At 41.4% G+C, this 20,217-nt stretch overlaps 1 protein-coding gene across 2 annotated transcripts in view; it reads left to right on the top strand.

Annotated features, from left to right (window-relative positions):
• Positions 1-20,217, top strand: part of myo1ea (myosin IEa) — a 55,234-nt gene that overhangs the window by 6,204 nt on the left and 28,813 nt on the right. For both annotated transcript variants that reach the window (XM_071531637.1, XM_071531636.1), the window contains exons 2-5: positions 11,951-12,094; positions 13,271-13,360; positions 14,231-14,325; positions 19,129-19,216. In XM_071531637.1, coding sequence (XP_071387738.1) covers positions 11,951-12,094; positions 13,271-13,360; positions 14,231-14,325; positions 19,129-19,216 — 417 coding nt within the window. The remainder of the gene's footprint in view (positions 1-11,950; positions 12,095-13,270; positions 13,361-14,230; positions 14,326-19,128; positions 19,217-20,217) is intronic.

Here is a 20,217-nt window from a genome sequence, read left to right as displayed (position 1 = left end):
TATCTCAAGTATTAGCGAAGGTTGTTTATAGACACTATAAACACAGCTGGGACAGTCACATGTAGTTTAACCTTTGAAAAATTGGTTTATAGCATATTATGGCAATCCCTGAAAAAGTAAACATTTTCTGGTCACGCTTTTTTGAAAAGCATCCTGGGCAGAGAAGTCACTTTATTACTTTAATGTTATTATGTAATCCACTCTTACAGTTACTAAACTGTTGGCTCCACTATGTGGATTGCTCTCTCTATGAATAAAGTAGCAGTAACTCCCCAAAACAAATATTGACTCTGATATAATCAGCTTTGGGTTTGGTTGCCTCTGTTAGATAGCTGATATTGTTGATAGAGGTGGATACTTGTGTCACAATAAAATGAAAAATGCCTTTTTGTTCTTGGCCCTTTGGCATGTCCACTTTGCACTATTGAATGCTCCAACTGGGCAACATGCACCATGCCCTTTACAGGACATGAAAAAAACTCAGCCATATTCACAGAGGGTCTGATTGGAAGGGCTGACTGTGATCACTGCCAAGGAATCTGCAAACTGGCCTTTCCCAAAGAGACTAAGGCATAATCACAGGAAGTTTTCTTCAAATTTTATTCTGAATCAAGAACAGCAGGATGGATTTAGTTTTGCAAAACATGTTTGACACTGCAGTAAACAAATTTAGATTTTTGGGAAGTTTATTATACTTAAATTAACAGCATCACAAAAATGTCATGACCAATCTCTAATAACCGTTACTGTATGTTGACCAGCTAATTTATCTGTTAGTAGTGCAGTATGTAGTTAGTGAGTATTTGCAGGGTTCTAATTTCAATTGAGAATAAGAAGTACTCCCACTAACTGTGGGGTGGCCTTTTGCTGTGCTTTTCTTACCAGCATGGAGTCGGGTTTAGGGATGAACCCTCTGGATTGGAATCCAGCCTTTCCAACCCCGGCCTCAGAGAGCTCACTGTGGTTCATAAGTGAGACAGGAATTACTGATATGAAGCCAGGGAAGCAAAACGAGCCAAAGGCAAGCTTAGACCCACCCTTTTATTTTAAGGCACCACCTATAATTTCTTAGATGTCCTATGTCAAAGTGGCAGACCTCTCTTGCCTTCTTTTTTAGGTGCTTGGGAGGAACACCTCAAAAAGGGCCGGGCTCTGTGTGTTTGTTCATTTGTGCGTTTGTGTGTAACGCTTTTGGCAATGCACACTGCTTAGGGGGATTACGGTATGTGCTGTTTGGGCTGTGCAGAGCCCCAAGAGACCTGTGTAATGGAAATACAGTGTGTGCTTGTACACCAGGCAGTACGGTAAAGGTCAAACAGCATCAAGCAACTGGAGTCTGGAGCGCTGTACATCCACATACCAGGAAGTAGCTCAGTGATTTTCTAACTGTAGTGGCTAAGTTAATCACATTTGTTCAGCAATTCTCTTAGTTACAACACTGTGCTACCACAGCACTTTGGTGTTAACAGTGCAGTTTTTAAAGTCAGCGTAGTTTCACTCACTCTAATCATGCATACCCTGCACCCCACCCCTCCACCTGAGCACCTATAAACTGCTAGCGCATTTGTTACACTTCTAAATATGCAGTCACAGGTTCTGAGGGTTTCAGGTAAAGTGAGTGGGAAGAACTCACAACAATACTGTCATCAACAGTTCTTCATCATAAAAAGTTCTCAGTGTAATCAATTTCTTTTGGTGCCATGAGAAATAGAAAATTGTTTAAATCACAAACCTCAATATTCTTTGTAGCACCTCCAAAAAATGTTCTTGAAGGGACTTGAAAATTCCAGGCTTTGGAGAACCAGTATTGTTTACAAATACCATACCACTTTTTTTTTTTTACAGTGTAGAAAATATGCATCCTGCCCATGGCTTAAAGCATAGGTCTGCACGTCTGACCTGCAGTGACCTTTCCCACAATAACTGGAGGCATTCCTGACCCGTGTTGCCCTTGCAGTCTGCAGCAACACTGTGCTTAAGACCCATACTGTTTTGGTACACACAGTAAAACAATTCCTATAGCCTTGGTGTGTGTTTTTCAGAGCCATACCTCACTTTATTCCTTTCAGCAGCTGTTCGGACTGACTGGGACTGGGAGGTCCGTTTTTCATGTATCTCTTTTAATGGGGCAATTAGAGCAGACCATAAGCCATGACTGCTGCTGGGCTAAAACCTCTCTGATTCAGCTGGAAGTTGTCTTGGAGGATGAAGCTTTTGACTTTTGCAATTTACTTCTCTCCTGGCAGTTGGCTCATAAAAACAGCAGCTACTGTAGCCTCTTACTGTTACAACCAGGGGAATCTCAGTCCCTGATATGAAGTGCTGAAGGCGTTATGTCAAATGAGCCAAACAGTACTGGTTTAGTCTGTGGATATTCTTCTTGTTTTACTTCAGAGTATCTTGCATGCCTATTCAATTAGAGCTGCTAATAACAGCTCTACTTGATAGCTATTATACTCTTCTCGCATCTTCATAAATACAAGAATGGACTATCTCCTTATTGAATCCAAATAGATTTTTGTTAGGCTGCAGTTGTAGTTTTCTATTTCACCCTGCTGATTAATCGCTCTCATTACTCAAAGGCCACTGCAGTTAGCGTTTCAACACTTCACTACTTGATGAAGTATGTAAAACTGAAATGTCAGAGAAACTGAATGAATTCATAGCAGCTAATGAGAAGGAGGATGTCCCTGATTCCGCTTTAGGACAGACGATCAAAGATGTGGGGACACATTTTTATCTTACTGATCCTCTTGGAAGAGAAAAATGAACTGGTGGTTGACAGATGATTTTTAAGAGCAGCATCAATAGCTCTTTCTTCACTGACTTGTGCACCACTAAATACCATGTATTTTCTTGACTTCTTTTATTGGCCAAAACTCAGTAATGAGGCCAGAGAGGCGTCCTGAGTAGCAGAAAAGGCAATTTGCCCTAATGGGTTGGTGCCATTCTATAAGACAAACTTTTGCCTTTTTACTGCACAGGATGGTCATGCACTCTGTTGAGATTCTTCCTCCCTCTTTCTACAAGGCCAATATTTGTGTTGCGCTAAATAAAAAGTCAAGGATGAAACTGAACCTTCAATTTTTAGAGTGGTTGAAGAAACTTTCATTTGTTTCTTTATAAGAACAAAGTATTTGTGTCTCATTCAGTTGCTGCTGGTTAGGATCTCATTGATTGAAACTTAAGACTGCAGCTCTGTTGTGGCACAGGGAAGCATGGCTGTGAATGAACAGCCACTGAAACAGTTTGTTTACATTCAGCCACTACTGAGGCTACTTTTAAAATGAAAATACTACGCGACATGTTCCATGTTCCTGGGTTTTCATGGGAGTTCCACCCTAAACCACATTGTCTTTGATATTATATTTTATAAGCAGCCTTCATTCTGTTGCCCTCCATTTTAGAGACTGATTAAATTTGAGATGTTTAAATGCAACAGCTCTCAAGTTTCCACAGTGTTGCTATTTATGGGAAAAGGAAAGCGCTGCCACTGTAAAGCAGAAATTTCATGCAGTTCAGTGTGAGATGTGTTAAAAGTCCTATCTCGGTTTACACTTGGTCATTATGTCGTTTCTCTCTCGGCCCAGCCCTGCCCCGTAGGCTCAACACTACTTCAGTATAACCACAGTACAGCAAATCAGTCAATGCTTACGTTACTAAATCATAGAAAAATAACACCTCTCTTCATTTTTCTTACAACCCTTGTATGTATGTCAACACAAGCAGCCCAGGTCCATAACAACGTAAGAAATTTAGACAGGTAACACAGGATAAGGAGGCCTGTTGGTCTGCATTATTTATGCCGGTGTCCCAATTACAAGCAAGTGTCCATTCAAGTTTATGAAGTGCAAAGAAGACACAGTCCTCTCAGTTTCCATTCCACACTATCCTCCATGTGCAGGTGTTTATAATTCTGAGGAAAAAGGTGGAAGACTATGGTCAGTGTAACTCATGTTTCCATGCCCAGGATTGAGTGGTAACAAGCACTGTTTCCACTGGCTCTGGCTCACTGTCTTTGCATCAGTGGAGAGTTATTGTTGCCCGGATTGGAAACCCAGACAGGTCAGAGCAGCTTTGACTGACAAGATAATCATTCGTCCAACTCTGGTGAGTTGTCTTGGGCTTGGCATGCATCCCTAGCACTGCAGTGGTTGTAGCTCTCTTGCTGCCCTGCTGTGTGTGGCAGCCACTCAGTCAGCAGGTCATGGTTTAGGGTTTAAAGGGGAATGCCACCCATTTTAGGAATTCACATATGTTATTTCTGTGCCACAGGACGGTTCAGTCAATGTTTGTGAACTTGCACCACTCTTTCCTAAAGCTAGAAACCAGAGCGAGAACCCTTGAAGTTGTGATGTTACTGGGATGTAAAATCAAAAACAATGAATTGGGCTTGTGACTTTGTGGAGCCATAAGATGCTAAGTTGAGTTGTCACACCAAAATGAAGTTTATATTCTTGCATTGCTAACAGGTATGAACCAGAATTTAAACCTCATTTGGGTGCAGGAACTCACACAAAAATCTTACGGCTCCACATAGTCAGCGCCCCATTCATTGTCTATGGAGCAGTGCCAGATTTTACATCCTAGTGACATCACAAATTGAAAGGGTTAGTTCTCCAGTTTCTAGCTTTAGGAAAGAGTGGTGCACATTCACAAGTATTGACTGAACTGTTCTGGGGCCCAGGAATAACATGTGAATTCTTAAAATGGGTGGTATTCTCCTTTAATCAAGGTCCAGCCTCACTGTTTCCAGCATCACCTTAGAGGAAGAGGCTGGTGTGTGTGTGTGTGTGTAAGGCACAGTGTGACCTTAATGAATATCCCATCCCTCAGAAGTTCAGACCTCAGACACACGGTGGGTCATTATTATTCCTCTGACACCACAGGCCCACTCTGCTTCTGGGACACTATCTCTCTCATCATTGTTTGTTATTGTCTTGTCCTGCCTTGGATTGGCTAACTATCTCAGTCGGCGCTCTTCTCTCTGTCTAGCTCGACTGTACTTTTCAGTGAGTGAGTTTTGACAAAGTGCAGACACAATGGTTAATCCGCTCATGCAACAGAGACCAGGTGGAAATACTGTTTAGTAAAACCTCCCTAAGCTCTGTTTAGTTTGCATCTAAATCTCTTGGATCCCAATGGGAGGAAAATCAATCCAAATCAACTCACACATTATTGGAGTAAATATGAAATTCCCTGGCCGCTTTGCCACAGTTCTGGTGTGGACAGCCTTGGAACAAATTATAACCCTGTTTTTTTTTTTTTTTTTACCAATTATAACCCCTAAGTCTTTTTGTGTTTCTTACCCACTATGAGACCCGTTTCATAATTTAGAAAATATATGTAAAATGTAGGACATCTATGAAATCCCTCTAGGTAGAGGTTACCACAATAAAAACACAGTAACACAGGAAAGATATAAGATAGAGAAGGAACTCTGGAAAATGAGCTTAACCTTCATTATGGCCGGAATTATCCTTTAATTTCTCACACATGCTCACTATTGATAATCAACTGCCCCATTCCTCAGGTTTCTCAGTTTTCCCTCAATCCTCGTTCATCAAATTAGATTACTCTGGGTTTTGTCCCTTGGCTCAATAACCCATTTCATCATTCATAGTCAGTGGCCAATACTAATAATAATGGGTAGATTTGAAAATGCCCACCACCTCTGTATCAATCCCCTGGCCCAGATGTTCAGTGCTCTAGCTCTTGATGCACCACCTTCACAGCCAACTGAGCATTATCATATATTTTACCACCAGTTGCTCATCAACATTTCCGAATGGAGGGGGTAGAGGTGAATCTTGGGATTTGAATATCTTTATTGAAACTGAGATGTCATCTGATTGGGCAGAAACAATATATATATATATATATATATACAGAGAGATTTTATATAAATCTAAACATACTATGAAGCAACATGGCATGTCTTCAGGATCAAAAGTCCTAGTAGTTGTGAGGAGACAGTAGCAGAACCAGACAGTACCAGAAGCAGAGTAATGGACGACCTGTGTCTCGGGTCAGATCTTACTTAAGCTTGTGGAGAAGGGCGAGTTTTTTTCCCACTCAACACAACTGTGCCAATTCTTACTAAGTGAATATGTGTAACTTCTTGAAGCTTTTCTACAATCTTTGAAAATCACCTTTATTCAGGGAGGAAAGCTTTTTTTTTTTTTTTTTAAAGCAGATTAAGGGCTGAGTTTGGAAATCAGGTCAAGTAAACTGCTACATGGCGGCACATCTAATCTAACATCTAAGCACTTATCAAACACAGGAGGGGGAAGCTATAGCATGAGAATTTATTTTCTGCCGCAGTCTGTTCTAGGCCAAATCCCAAGTAATATCCACTGACATGCCAGAGTAGCATTGCTTGGGGTGTTTCCATGTAGTCCTGTTCAGCACATGACCTAAAAGTCTGCCTGCTCTTAAGATAGATTCTCTCCAAGAGGGAAGTCTGCTTAATCATCAGAACCAAGAAGCTTGGGCTAACATATCCTACAGTTTGGACGTTCACTTCATTAAAAATCGCTTCCCCAATCTGATGATGACAACCAGGAGGCTTTGCCTATGTAAAACCACAACATCCAGGCTAGCGTGTGGCACAAACAGGGAAGCGGGGGGAGAGCAGCGGTGTGCCGCGTATGAGCCCTCAATTCCACTATTGTTTTGATATCAAGGCCACTATTCTGTTTACGATTGCCACGCGTACTCATTTCTAAACATGTTTTTCCTTATTCTAATTGGTTTTATGGATTGCAAATAGTTCTTAAGACTTTGGTACTAAGTTATTAATGACTTTGGTTGCTTCTCATTTTGAAGGGAGAGGAATTTGTTCTTGTGGCTTTAATCCAGCTTTGCCACAGAGGACAGAGCAGAAACGCAGCGGTGGCTAACACATGGTGGGCTGTGTGTCAAATCCAGGGGTGGAAAAGGAGAACGGCATAGAAAAAGAGAAATGAGGGGAAAAGTGCCGCTTATGATACTGAATCAAACCCAGCCATTTCCTGTGTCCTGAGCCAGCTCTGCTCAGCACTCTCCATATATGGTAATGGTATTTGCATGAAAGGAAAGCCTGGGCTTATGGATCACGGGCTGGTGTTGAAATTCCTTTGTATTAACTTCTGGGAAAAGGTCTGGTCCCGTAGTTTGGTGAAGTCGTGGTGAACCTATTACCCTTTTTTTCTCATCAAAACAAAACAGCATGGGCCTAATGCTGTCTTCTTTTGATGATTTTCACATCCATACTTCCAGTAGTCACTGTAGTTTCATACTTGTCAAAACATGATATTTATTTAGGTCAAACTGCTTCTTAGCACAATGCATTAGTCATGTCAGATGCTCAGTTACTAAGGTCTGTGTGCAGTGTTGCTAAGCTGTACTCAGAGGGAAGTCTGCTGGTTCCATGGTGATGGTGTTGTTATAGCCACTATAGACTCCAGCCCTCGCAGCTGTCCCCAGGTGGGAGTGTGTGTGTGTGTAGGTGTGTGTGTGTGTGTGTGTGTGTACTTCGAGACCTTCAGTGTAGATCTAACTCAGACTTTCTTCGATCTGAGCCAAAGGGATTACTTATCATGAAGCCTAAAAAAATGCAGCTCAATGTTAGACAATACATCTCAGTCATTTACAGGATATATCTGTCAAAGAGAAAATAGCATATAACATCAGTATTAAAAGGGAAATCTGCTGCTATCCAGTATTTCATTTTCTATGGATGAATGCATACGTCAATATGAATTCTTGAATAAGATCACAGTGACATATTATACAGTATATTGGCTGTGTTAGAATTGCAATTTTTAGACAAAGTTTTCAAAATGAAATGACATCAGTATGGACGTTTGGGGCAGCCAGTATTGATGGTTGAACTGTTTAACTCATAGAAGACAGGCAATCTTTTAGAGGCATTCATCATCAGCCAGATATATACATTTATATAAACATAATTTCATTAAGATGCCACAAACAGCTACTGTTAGTACAAATCATGACTGTAGATACTGTTAGCTTTTCAGGGTAAAAGCTAACAGTCTGGATTGAAACTCACACATGGAGCAGTTGTAATCTAATGGTTAGAGAAAAAAGCTTTTCACTAGAACGATGCTCGTTCAGATCCTTGGACTGAAAGGGAAAACCTGGGCAGTGGAAGTGAACAAGAAACTCCTCCTTCCCTCCACCACTACATATCAGTAAACCCTTGAGTACAACAACACTTACCCCTCCACTGCTCCAGCAGAGGAGTGTGGCTGTGTTGGGCAGCTCCCAGGCGTCAGTGTGTGTGCGTGCGTGCGTGCGCGTGTGTGTGTGTGTGTGTGTGTGTGTGTGTGTAACCCTCCCTCCCTGTGCAGCTACTCCCTTAGTCGGCTGTTGCTGTACGTACTTCCTTATCTTGCCTCACTAAACAAAGCTTAAATCAAAACAGATGAAACAACTCTCCGAATATTTGACATTGACCTCCTACACGTCCAGCTTATTACCTCTCCCCTCTTGAATCTGTACACTATCATTCCAAACATAGCAGGGAGAGGATAAATATAGCATGCTCAATTGTTTTCACTTGGTGGTTGGCCCAGCACTTACTTCACTTCTGTTTTCAGAGTTAAGGTTTTCATCCATCAAAGTGCTACTTTTAATAAGTAGGTGCCATGGGGAAAGGATATACTGGTAATTGCCTAAATAAAGAAAACATCTGTGTTTATGAGCGATATAAAGAATAGTGAAAACAGAGATCTAGTTGTTTCTGTAAGGATATGTGGGGGAGTGGGCTCTTCCACAATGGGAACAGGGAAGGGGGATTAGATGATGATTAGAGGAGTATGAAAACAGTATAACCCATATGACTCCCACATATGTAACATCATGTAACATCATCACTTCAGTGTCCAGGTAAACAATAGTGGGAGACTTTGCAGTGCAGCCTAAGATGTTTTCAGTGGTGGAAAAAGTACTCAAATACTTTACTTAAGTAAGAGTAGCAAAACCTTAATGGAGAAATACTTCATTAAAAGTATAAGTCCTGCATTCACAGTTGTAAGTAAATGTATAGAGGTATCAGCAGTAAAAAGTACTTAAGTATCAGAAGTAAAAGTACTCATTCTGAAGAATGGTCCTTTTCAGAGTGTTAAATTATTGATGCATTTTAATGTATTTTAATGTTGTAGGTCCAACTACCTCCATATACTGTTGGGGAGTTTAAACTCTAACAATGCAACATATTTTATGAGCTTATTGTATGTTTTGCATGTAAAACTTATTGCAGTAACTAGTGAAGTAGTAGTAAAGGAACTGAGTAAAAAGTACAATATTTCCCTCTGAAATGTAGTGGCGTAAAAGTATCAAGTCTCACAAAATGGAAATACTCAAGTAAAGTTCCAGTACCTCATAATTGTCCTTAAGTACTTGAGTAAATGTACTTAGTTACTTCCCACCTCTGGTTTTCAACTACAATCAACAAAATGCTAAATGATAAAATCTCTCATAGAAGAATGGTATTGGATCCCTCCAGTAGAATTCCAGGCGTTGGCATAATCTATATCAAGGCATGTGGTAGGCTGATGCCCTATAAAGACACAATCAATATCATACTATAAAGCAAGGAATGTCTGTCTGTCTGTCTGTGTGTCCATCGCATATCTTGAGAACCGTTCGTCCGATTGACTTCACACTTGGCAGGTGCATTGCTGGGGACCCAAGGAAGTGCAGTGTTGGATTTGGTGCAATTTGGACATGCGACACGTTCAATATTAATGCACTTTGAATAAACAAGCGAACAGCACTCTGTGCAGCAGCGGTGCAAATGGGCACTGCACTAGTTTTACTTAATGTGTGTTTCAGAGAAGGTTAGGGTGTAAGAATAAAGTCTTGGTTTTTGCTTTATCAAGATAATTTGGGGAAAAACAGGTGCTGCTCCCAACGGTCTATTTGTACTTTATCTAAAAACGAGAGTTTGCACACTGTAGCTCCCTTTTGCTGCTTTATGGGCACCACAAAGTACGAGCACACTGCTCTTCTTCAGTGTTCTCGAAGCATCACTTACTTTGTGGTGCCAATAAAGCAGCTACAGGTACAGGGAGCTACAGTGTGCGGACTCTCTTTTTTAGATATGGTAATACTTCCGGGTCCAGCACCTGCCTCGAATGGTTCCAGGATGTGCGTGACCGATCTATGCTGTCTATCTGTACTTTACCTTATTAGCACCCCATTTCTTTATGTGTTTGTGCATCTGCCTATGATGGTGTGTGTGTGTGTGTGTGTGTGTGTGTGTGTGTGTGTGTGTGTGTGTGTTTGTTTGTGTGTGAGATTGCCTGCATGTGTTTGTTGGTTACTGTTTTAAACTGTAATTTTGATTCTTAAAGTCCTATCAAATATTCTCATCCCCTCTTGTTTCATTCATAGTAAGTTAGGATGTGTGTGTGATGCCCCAGAGAATGACATCACCTGCAATACACCCTGTTCACAGGAAGAAAGCATCTCTTTCACACCTAAAAAGCTGTAAAACATGATAATGGGTGTGATCTGGAAAATTAATCAAGCAATAATTTGCTGCTTCCCTCCTGAGGGAAAAATACCCACAGAATTAGTCTGAAAGGCTATTAACATTCCTTAGCATCTCCCATGCTATGACCGAGTCTATAAAGTGGTTCTAATTTTGCTGGTGTAAAAAATATAGTCACCCTTGAGAATATTAAGAGTTCATTGGCCTACCTCCTTCACTTGGTAGTTCAAAGTTAATTACTAAATGTTACCATGACTTTCCACTGGTTAATCTTGGGCTATGGTTTCACTTTACGCTGCTGAAGTATCACCATGGTTTTGTCCTTTGCTGCTTTGGTTACATTTACTGACTTATGCATAAAGGCAACTGTGTTTCTTGGTTTGTAATCACACTTTTCCTTCTTTTCTTTTCGCTATTTGTTATGCTATCCAGTGGAATTTGACAATATTTGGATATATTGTATATTATAATCAGCAAGACTTCTCCAATCTCAGCTTCAAAAGCCACAAGCCAAACCATGGGGAAATAGAAGTTAATACATCCATAGGAAAATAGAGAAATATTAAAAATATGAAATTCTAGACAAAACAATTTTCAGTACCGCTGTTAAATTATCACTTTCTCATCCTCCTACAGCAAAAACAATTTTGCTTTGATTTTAGAGAAACCAACCAATTTAAGAATGGGAAATAACTTTATAGATTTTCATAGATAATGGTTTGTTCCTAAGATAAGTTAGGGAACCCTGCTGCCAGATATCGGGCTGTATAAGTTTTTCCTTTAATGGTGCTGTTTGGGTTGCCTTTCCTGATCCCCCACTTCCCGACAAAAGAGTCAGGAAGCAAAGAGTTAAATTGTGTGTTGACTAATGTTCTGGATCCTCTCTGTGGCTTTGATTGGTTCTCCATCCAGGAGAAAGAGACTCACTCCTCGCAGCACATTGTGACCCTCTTCCACAGTAGCCAGACGACATTGACTCATAGCACATGATGAATGACCTCAGCTTTCTGGAGACTCACTCTGCTAAAACAAAACAGGAATGTAGGGGGAAACCAAGACGGTAGGATGTGGATAAAAGTCAATTCAAAGCATCTTTGACACTTAGGCGCACATAAAGCACTTCTGGGAATCTAACCTTGCACTTTTTTAGAGTAAGGTAAACACAGCTCATCCTGCTGCTGCGATCGGAAAATGTGCCAACATGAACTTTTGCCTGTGTGAAAATAACCATTTTCTCCTTGCCTTTCATTTTGTCTGATTATCTCAACAGTAAAAATAACAATGAAATCACCCTGTCTCAGTCATTCAGCGTGCTTAAAATGCTACAGTTCATCCTCTTCATATGACATTGTAACTGTGCTGTTTACCTTGAGTCTGGATTGGTCAACGCTGTCCTATTGTGTCTTTCTAAGCGAACTAACCATTGCATGTTGTGTGTTGTTGTTGCAGGGGAGCCGGGGCCACTACCGGTACCACTGGCAGAGCCACAATGTCAAACACAGTGGAGTGGACGACATGGTGCTGCTCACCAAGATCAACGAGGACGCCATCGTGGACAACCTCAAGAAGAGATACATGGATGACTACATCTTTGTATCCTTTCTTCACAATCGCAGCTCACACCCTGGCGAGGAATTGCTGAGTCCCGTCACACCCATGTTATTCCCAGAATAGCTGAATGGTCATTCACAGTGTCGTAGTAGCTGTGAGTAATAGGCCAGTGTTTGAAGGTAGCGCCCCTCCCACCAGTCCCGGCCGTGTGCAGGGGGCAGAGGGCCTCTGGGTGCCCCGGCCTGCACCCCAGACTCCTGTTCCCCTCCCTGCTCCCTCATGCATGAAATGAATACTAATCAGATTAACTCTGGGTTGATCTCTTTATGGTGCAATATGTGAAAGAGATGGTATAAGGAACAGCAGACGCCATAATGGAGAAATCTAGTATGCAGTACAGTCTGTTGGAATTGGAACACTGCTCCTGTCATTGTTTTGATCGGGGGTGGGGATTTAAAACGTGCTGAGAGCTATCATTCCCATTCATCTCACAAATGGGAGGTTTAGATGTTACAATTTGCAGTTGTGGCTACACACACACACACACACACACACACACACAAGATGTTCATGATGTGAAATGACTGCATCTCTGAATAACCCCTTTGAAAAGCAATGGTGGTGAGAGTTCTCAAAGGAGCTCATTACATGAACTTCATCTGTGTTCTGGCAGCATTCAGGATTATGTAGTTCGGCGAATTCAGCTGGCAGCTCTAGACCCGAGAACTCTGAGTCAGTCTTTTTGATTGGGGTCAATATATAGCAATAACTCTAAAGTCTCCCAGCCAGAAGTGCACTGGGCTGCGGGTCACTGTAGGCCACCCACAATACCAGCTTTATTTGCCATGGGCAGCTTTCTGGCTGCAGGGCATAAAACCTCACAGTGTTACACGGCTGAACTGTATTCTCTGTGATGTGTAAACACTGGATATTTATGAGGCTCAGGCCTGATCACCACACACTGCTGCACATTGCCTTGCCATCATGGTAGCCTAGACTTATGTCATTTTTTTTCCCATCCAGTCCAATAATATCTTTGTAAAAAAAATCATATAGAAGCTTTGAAACTCTTTTGCCCTTAAAGAAGAAATGTTTTATGGGGGTTCCCTCAATAATGTTGACTGTACAGCAGGACTACCAAGAAGTGGTGATTTTCCCTTTGTGGTGTTTTGATTTATTTGTATTCCTTCTATGATCTTTAATATATAACCTCATCAGACATACATTGGTCCTGTGCTCATCTCCATCAACCCTTTCAAGCAGATGCCATACTTTGGGGAGAAAGAAATTGAGATGTATCAGGGCGCGGTGAGTACAAACCCCTCTTGCCTGAGAGGACACATGACATATTATAGTAAACACATTTTAAATGGCTTCTGTTTTATGTAAAATTCAAAAAACTGTCACTTCATAGCAGCTTTTATCTGTTATTAAAGGGCCTGGGGGTTTAGGATGATAAGTCTCAAGGACAAAGGCTTTGAAAGGAGCTGGGTTAGATGTAGTGCGAATACTTTCCAGCGGGCTGGCACAGATGTTGCCATCAGAAACTTGCCTCAAACGTTAAGCAGGCTTGGCAGTACCATCACAGAACAGCCTGTTCAAGTCTGTGTTCTCTTGACTGGTCTTGGCCAGCCTGCTGAGAACGTCTCCTTAGTTTGAGGCTCCACAACCTCACAGTCCTTTCTAAAAGCTGTTGTTTTTAATCCTTAATTAAATCAAACCATCCCCAAATAATTTTTATTCTCAGATACCACATATATGCTAAAGAAATACACTACCAGTCAAAAGTTGGACACACCTGATTGAATGGACGATGTTCTTCATTATCTTAAAGCCATTTTGATCTAAAGGCTTATGCTTAAATGCTTGAAATTTGTTTCTTAGGCAAATATAAATAGTTGATGCCTATGCATGAATTTCTTTCCAAAGCCTTTGCCTTTCCATTAAGGCAAAGGACGGCTACTTTGAATAATGCAAAATATAAGATAGTTTTGAGTTGTTTAACACTTTTTTTGGTCACTGCATAATTGCATTTGTGTTAATCCATAGTTTTGATGTCTTTTCTGAAGACAAATATGATGTGTCTGAACTTTTGCCTGGTAGTGTAGATGCACTCATTTGAAAAGTGCAATTCCATTGTGACTTGGTTATCTCCTTTCTTTTCTTATCACCTGCCAGGCTCAGTATGAGAATCCTCCACACATCTATGCGCTGGCAGATAACATGTACAGAAATATGATGATCGACCGCGAGAACCAGTGCGTCATCATCAGGTAAGGCATCAAGTCTGCAATCCCACCCGCTTCGTCTCTTATTCTTATCCACCTTTTTCACTGATCAGGTCCTAATCTGTGAGCGCATGTGTCAACCAGAATAACAGCTCCAGTGTGTAAAATGATTAAACGTACAGTACAGGAGAGAGCGAGACACAGACGGGAGATGGCGATCTGTGCAATGTGATCCGTGTGGTGTTATGGCATCGCTGAAATGCTGCTGAGCCATTGCAGCTAATGGCAATGGATGGGGAGGGAACAAGAAAACAGACCGAACAGGTTCCACCACATCACGAGGTACAGCTGACTGACGGAGAGGGACGTGCTTCTGTGTTTTTTTCCCCCCGTCATATCTAGCAGATGTTGCTTATTTTAGAGCTCTCCGTGAAATGCAAATTTAAAAAAGAATGCATTCAAATCCAAATATGACTCACAATGCACAGTTAGCAGCTGGAGGTGGACTGTGTTGACTCCCTCCAGGATGTGTGGCGAGAAAACAAACCATAGCAACTATTTTTCAGGAGCTTCCTGGTTTAGAAAAAACAAAACAGGATGAACACCTGCTGGAATCACAGAATCACCCTCTCTCTCTCTCTCTGGATTTAGGGAAAATCTGGGTAAAATTATTAAAAAATGTAGTCTCCTCTTCTCTTCCAGACTTCTAGGGTCTAGGAAAAAGTGTTCATCCAGGTTTTTTTTCAGGAGCTTGTAGTTGGCAAAATGATTTTCAAGGGAGAAAGCTGCTTTGGGAAAAGTGTGGTGTCATGGTCGGGGCTTTATCCTATGGGCCAGTCACCTGAGCAGGGTGGTCGCTGTAGTGCTTACCTCATGACGAATGGCCCCTGCTTCAGCACTTTCCCCCGTTGTTTGGACAGCGAGCAGTTGCTAGTTCAGTTTCCCACATAAAGGCATTGAAGTGGATTTGTGATCAACCAGATCAGCAAACAAAGGCATGGAAGTGGTTTTGTGATGAACCAGATCTCGGCAAACAAAGGCCTCACCATGAATTTGCTGGCCAGGCAGTGTGGTCAGCATCGCCCTGTGTTAGCCCTTTTTCCCATCTATTAAGGAGATGTGTGAATGAAGGGTAATTCAACATGACATGAGTCATTTGACTGTTCTTTCTGTGGACTTTCCCTGCTCCTCTACATTTTCACACCTTTGTGAGTGAAAATTTGTATTTACCAATACGCAGGGTCTGATGTAACTATTCTTTGTGCTATTTAGAGTGATTGGTAATATATAGAAACCTGGCTTTGATGTTAGAAGAAAAGGGGGGGGGGGGGGGGGGGGCTGAGAGCAGGTTATAAAGTGGGCACCTCCCACCACAGATGTTTCATTCAATTTGGCCCATGACATGTTCAGAAGGCTTGTGGAAAAGAAGGGACTATTTGCAGTCTACCAGTTTGAAGAAAAGTTTGATATATATATATTTTTTTAAAATATATATTTTGAATTGTTCCCCCATTGTCTTTGGGCCAGTGCCACTCTGAGAATGGCTGTGGGCTCGTTACAAGCCAGAAAAATCATATCTTGGCATTTTTAATAGTTTACACAATGAAAAGAGTTATAGGTTATGATGCAATTGTAAATAGGCTACTTTTGCACTTAATTTACACAATTTTCTGCCACTATTGCTCTATCATTTTAAAGGCTTTGGCAGTGTTACATTTCAAGCTATGGTTTCAGATAAGACATGTTTCTCTTAGCCTTCAATGATTAACTCTTGCTCAGCTGCAGTAAAAAAAGTGCTCTCCTTTGCACCATGGTGCCATGCCAACCTTGATCATGGTTTCAACTCTCTACTCATGTTGTCTTTATTTGAAATTGGAAGCATGCGGTAATCCAAGATAACTGCATCCAAGTTTGACAAATCAATCTGCCACCTTCATTTGAGGAACAGAGATAACTGGATGTGGATTAGCAAAATGAGTTGAAACAGCTGACATCATATTAGCCTGGATTAATAAAGTGACGCACGAGGAACAGGGCGCTGTACTCATCTACACTACCCTGACATACTTAAGCTTACATCTCACCCACTAATTTCCAACCTCACCATGAATCTCAACAATAAATGGCTAATGGGAAGACTGATTCTGCTGTTATGAAACGGCCCACTCAGCCGCTCAGAAAATGCACCGTACAAACAGTCAGAGGCTAAAGTGACGGCCGACTCCTGCTGGCTCAACGCAGCTTGCTCAGCAGTTCAGAAACCGAGTTGTATCAGCAAACAGTCAGCTGAAATATATAAAACAATAATACCAGGAGCTGAGGACAGCATTTGAATTCCCACTTCTGCTGCCACAGCTATGACATCATATGTTTAACAAAGTCCTATTTTAGTCATGAGATAGATTTCCATACTTGGGACCCCAATTGGCATCCTGTCTTTTCAGCTAGAACCACTAGCTGCTCCTTTCTGCTGCTTCATAATAGCACTAATGTAGGATAGGTGAACAGGTTTCAGATCAGCACTCCCAAGATATTTTAAGCATCTAAAAAAACCTGGCTTACTCTATCAAGATTTTTACAACTTTATCAGCCCATTAGGATACAAAATCCTGGTCTATTTTATGACAGTCGTCACAAACTGCCTATTTGGATCCATTTGACAGTGTCTTGTTTTTATCGATCAATTTGACACTGAACAAATATTTCCCATCCCATATTTCTATCTGCTTCTATTTGGTCTGTGAATTGGGCCGTAAAACAGATGAATGCAGGCTCCCAAGCTCTATTGTAAAAAAAAAAGTTGATTTATGAAGACGTTGTGAAAGCAACATTCTGGCAAAACTGTCATCATCATGAAAGCAACCTTAAATGCATACTTGAACATATAGTACATGCACTTTTAAATAGTTCTGTGGGAACACAGTGTGCCTCATTAGATAAAAACTGCCAAAACTGGAAGTCAGTGTTGAATATGCATCTCACTCATAGCTGATGTCAGTAATGATTTGTGGAAGTTAATAATTCAACCGCGTTGTACTTCACATCGCATGGTTCAGCTTCTTTCCATGTTTGGTTAATAAATCTCTGCGGAAGTTAACAATGCCTTTAGCATGAGAGCTGCAACAATGGGCCTCGCCCCTCCGGGGGCTCAGAATGGGATGTGATTGAAACTCCAGCCACAGCTTGTGCTGAAAATAGCCCTTCAGACAATAACTTGAGTGCTGAGGGTTCGCCACTGTTTTCAGATGGAGCTCAAGAGGTTCTTCTCACACTGGAAGTCAAAGACCGGGGTACTTGGTGCGCTGGATTACCCGGCATGTCAATGGCTCCCAGCTGGATGAGACTTATCGAGTTGCTTGTGTTACAAGTGTGTTATGAGGTAGACCTGGCAGTGCAGAGGAGCTGGGGCAGTAAGCATATAGGGGGAGGGGGTGTGAGCATATAGAGACTGTTGTGTAATAGAGTGGCTCCCATGACTTCCTCTGGCAGCCTCTAACAGTCTGCAGCTGTGTTTCTCAGAGAGACATTACCAACCTGACTCTACTTTAAGGCATGGAATAAAAACAGACTCCACTGTTATCCACTGCCAAACCACATATGTCAAAATAAGTATGACCCTGGCAAAGTGAAAGGCAAGGAGGAAAAAAGGCAAGTGTAGGCTGAGGGAAGAGAGAAGAGGAGGGGGGAGGGAGGAGGGAGGAGGGAGGGGGGGCGTGGGTAAATGTGACAAAACAGCATTAATGTTGTTACTACTGTAGCCTTCATCCTCACACATATATTTAACTTGTTTTTGAGTTGAGAAGCCAAACCTTATAGAAGCCAAACAGACTTTTGAGTTCACATAGGAAGTGGAGTCTGCACACACAAAGGCAGGAGCTGGGGTTTCACCTGTCTATTCAGTGAGGTTGAAAAGACTTATTGATTCCAGGTCATCCTTGCTTTGGGGAGAAGGGTTGTGCACATGCGCACAAAGGCACGCACACACACACACACACACACACACACACACACACACACACACACACGCACACACACACACACAGACACACACACAAACTCACACGAAGAAAGAGAGGCCTAACTTCTGTATCAAAGTGGAAACAAGAGTAAATTGCAAATACTATTAAATGTCTAAAGTGGTGGATTTGTCTCTTCCAACAGTACGAATAGGAAAGATTTTTATGCCTTGATTTAAAGCCCTATAGTAGGATTTTTGAGCATTTGAAATACACTTAAGTCCTTGATTGGTGGGACATGGGAAAGTAACCTCTTGACAATGCTCACAGCCTAGCTCAAAATACACATCCTATTTACTTAAGTGTTTACAAACAAAATACGTGTAAACAAACCATCTGCAGCTTCAAAATGACACTCAGTAGCCTGATTATTTGTGCCCTTGTGGTCTTTTGACGCATAATAACAGCGCTAAATAGAGAGAATGGTGCAGCAAACAAGAAACTTTCAGTCAGTGGCGGTCATCCTGGAAAATACTGACTGTTGATGAGAAAGATGGAAAGAAGAAAACAAAAAAAGGTGTGTAAGGTAACTGGCGCGCCACATAGATCTTAATAACAGTTCGGTGTCTCAGAAAACACAACTCATTGGTCCTTGACACAGATTGGCTACAGTAGAACACAACCACCCAGCACTAGATGTACCTGATAAAGTAGCTACGGAGTGTATATTCAGATGTCACATGCTATGGCTCATTGCATTAGGTGTGTTTCAATATTTTTTTTCAATGCAATGAAACAAACTTTATTTATGCCAGTAGTTGGCCATTGTGGCGCAGATTGCACCTGTGAGCGAACACGCCCTTAAAACTCTCTCCATCTGTTTGTTTTGTAGTGGAGAGAGCGGTGCAGGGAAGACTGTGGCAGCCAAATACATCATGAGCTACATCTCCAGAGTGTCAGGAGGAGGACCCAAAGTACAGGTGAGACGGAACTGTTGTGAAGCATTTGAGACTTTTGAGATGATCAATTATGTTGATTATATAATAACCTTGTAGGTAGGTCTGGACACTAATTCATTATATTATTTATTGTCTTTCAATAGAATCATATCATGAGGAAATAATAATATTGTGTTTATTGTGATACCCAATTCTGGTGTCTGGATTAATAATTAAAAGCAAATGCGATTTAATATCTCAACAAATTAGGGAATATTATTTGAAAATGAGAGTTTTATCATACTGTATATACCATATACCATACAGTTCAATGCAATGAGCATCAATCGATTATTTAACGTGATTTATCGTCTAGATATCATTCTATTTCAACATCAAAATAATTTCTTAGTTATTGTGATATTAATTTTGTCCATATCACCCAGCCCCACTTCTAGAATCATTCACAGGTTAATTGTTGTGCATAATGTAGGTCCAGACCTGTATAAAATCAGACGGAGATTTGAAACAACCTGTTGCTGCTGTAGTCCTGCACCCATTGTCTCCTCCAAACCCAATCCATCTCTTATGATCCCCCCAAAACCCCATTATCAGTCCACCAGCAGCCTCTTACTCACCCAACCCCCACTAGCCATCTGGCAGCCCCCCAAACCAGCAGATGTCCCGTCCCTAAGCCTCCCCTTTCCACTGTCTGCAAAGGTCTGAGTTTGATGAGGAAATGCCTGCACTGTGATGGCACTGGGATATTTAGTTATTGTATTTAATCCAGTCAGAGCTTTTTCCACTAAGGGAACATCATAAATCATCTTCTGGCCTCAAGTTCAAGTTAATAGTAGGGCTGATCGTCTAAGTAGTTAGACAAAGTCCCATGGAATATATGGCATTATTACTGTTTTCAGTGTTCACGTTGCACGTTGTATGTGTGCTTCTAAAGTTATCAAAATTTCTCTTGGTGTTTTTATTGTTTGATTAAACAAAGGCGGCGATTACATTAGAAGAAAACAAGAGAAAGTGTCACACTC

Source organism: Centroberyx affinis, unplaced genomic scaffold, assembly GCF_046629955.1.
Source record: "Centroberyx affinis isolate AG114_WGS23_722 - 3 ecotype Tasmania unplaced genomic scaffold, CSIRO-AGI_Caff_v1 ptg002105l_1, whole genome shotgun sequence".
Taxonomy (NCBI): Eukaryota; Metazoa; Chordata; class Actinopteri; order Beryciformes; family Berycidae; genus Centroberyx; species Centroberyx affinis.
The sequence above is the reverse complement of the archived record's forward strand: the minus strand, read 5'-3'. Positions and strand labels throughout refer to the sequence as shown.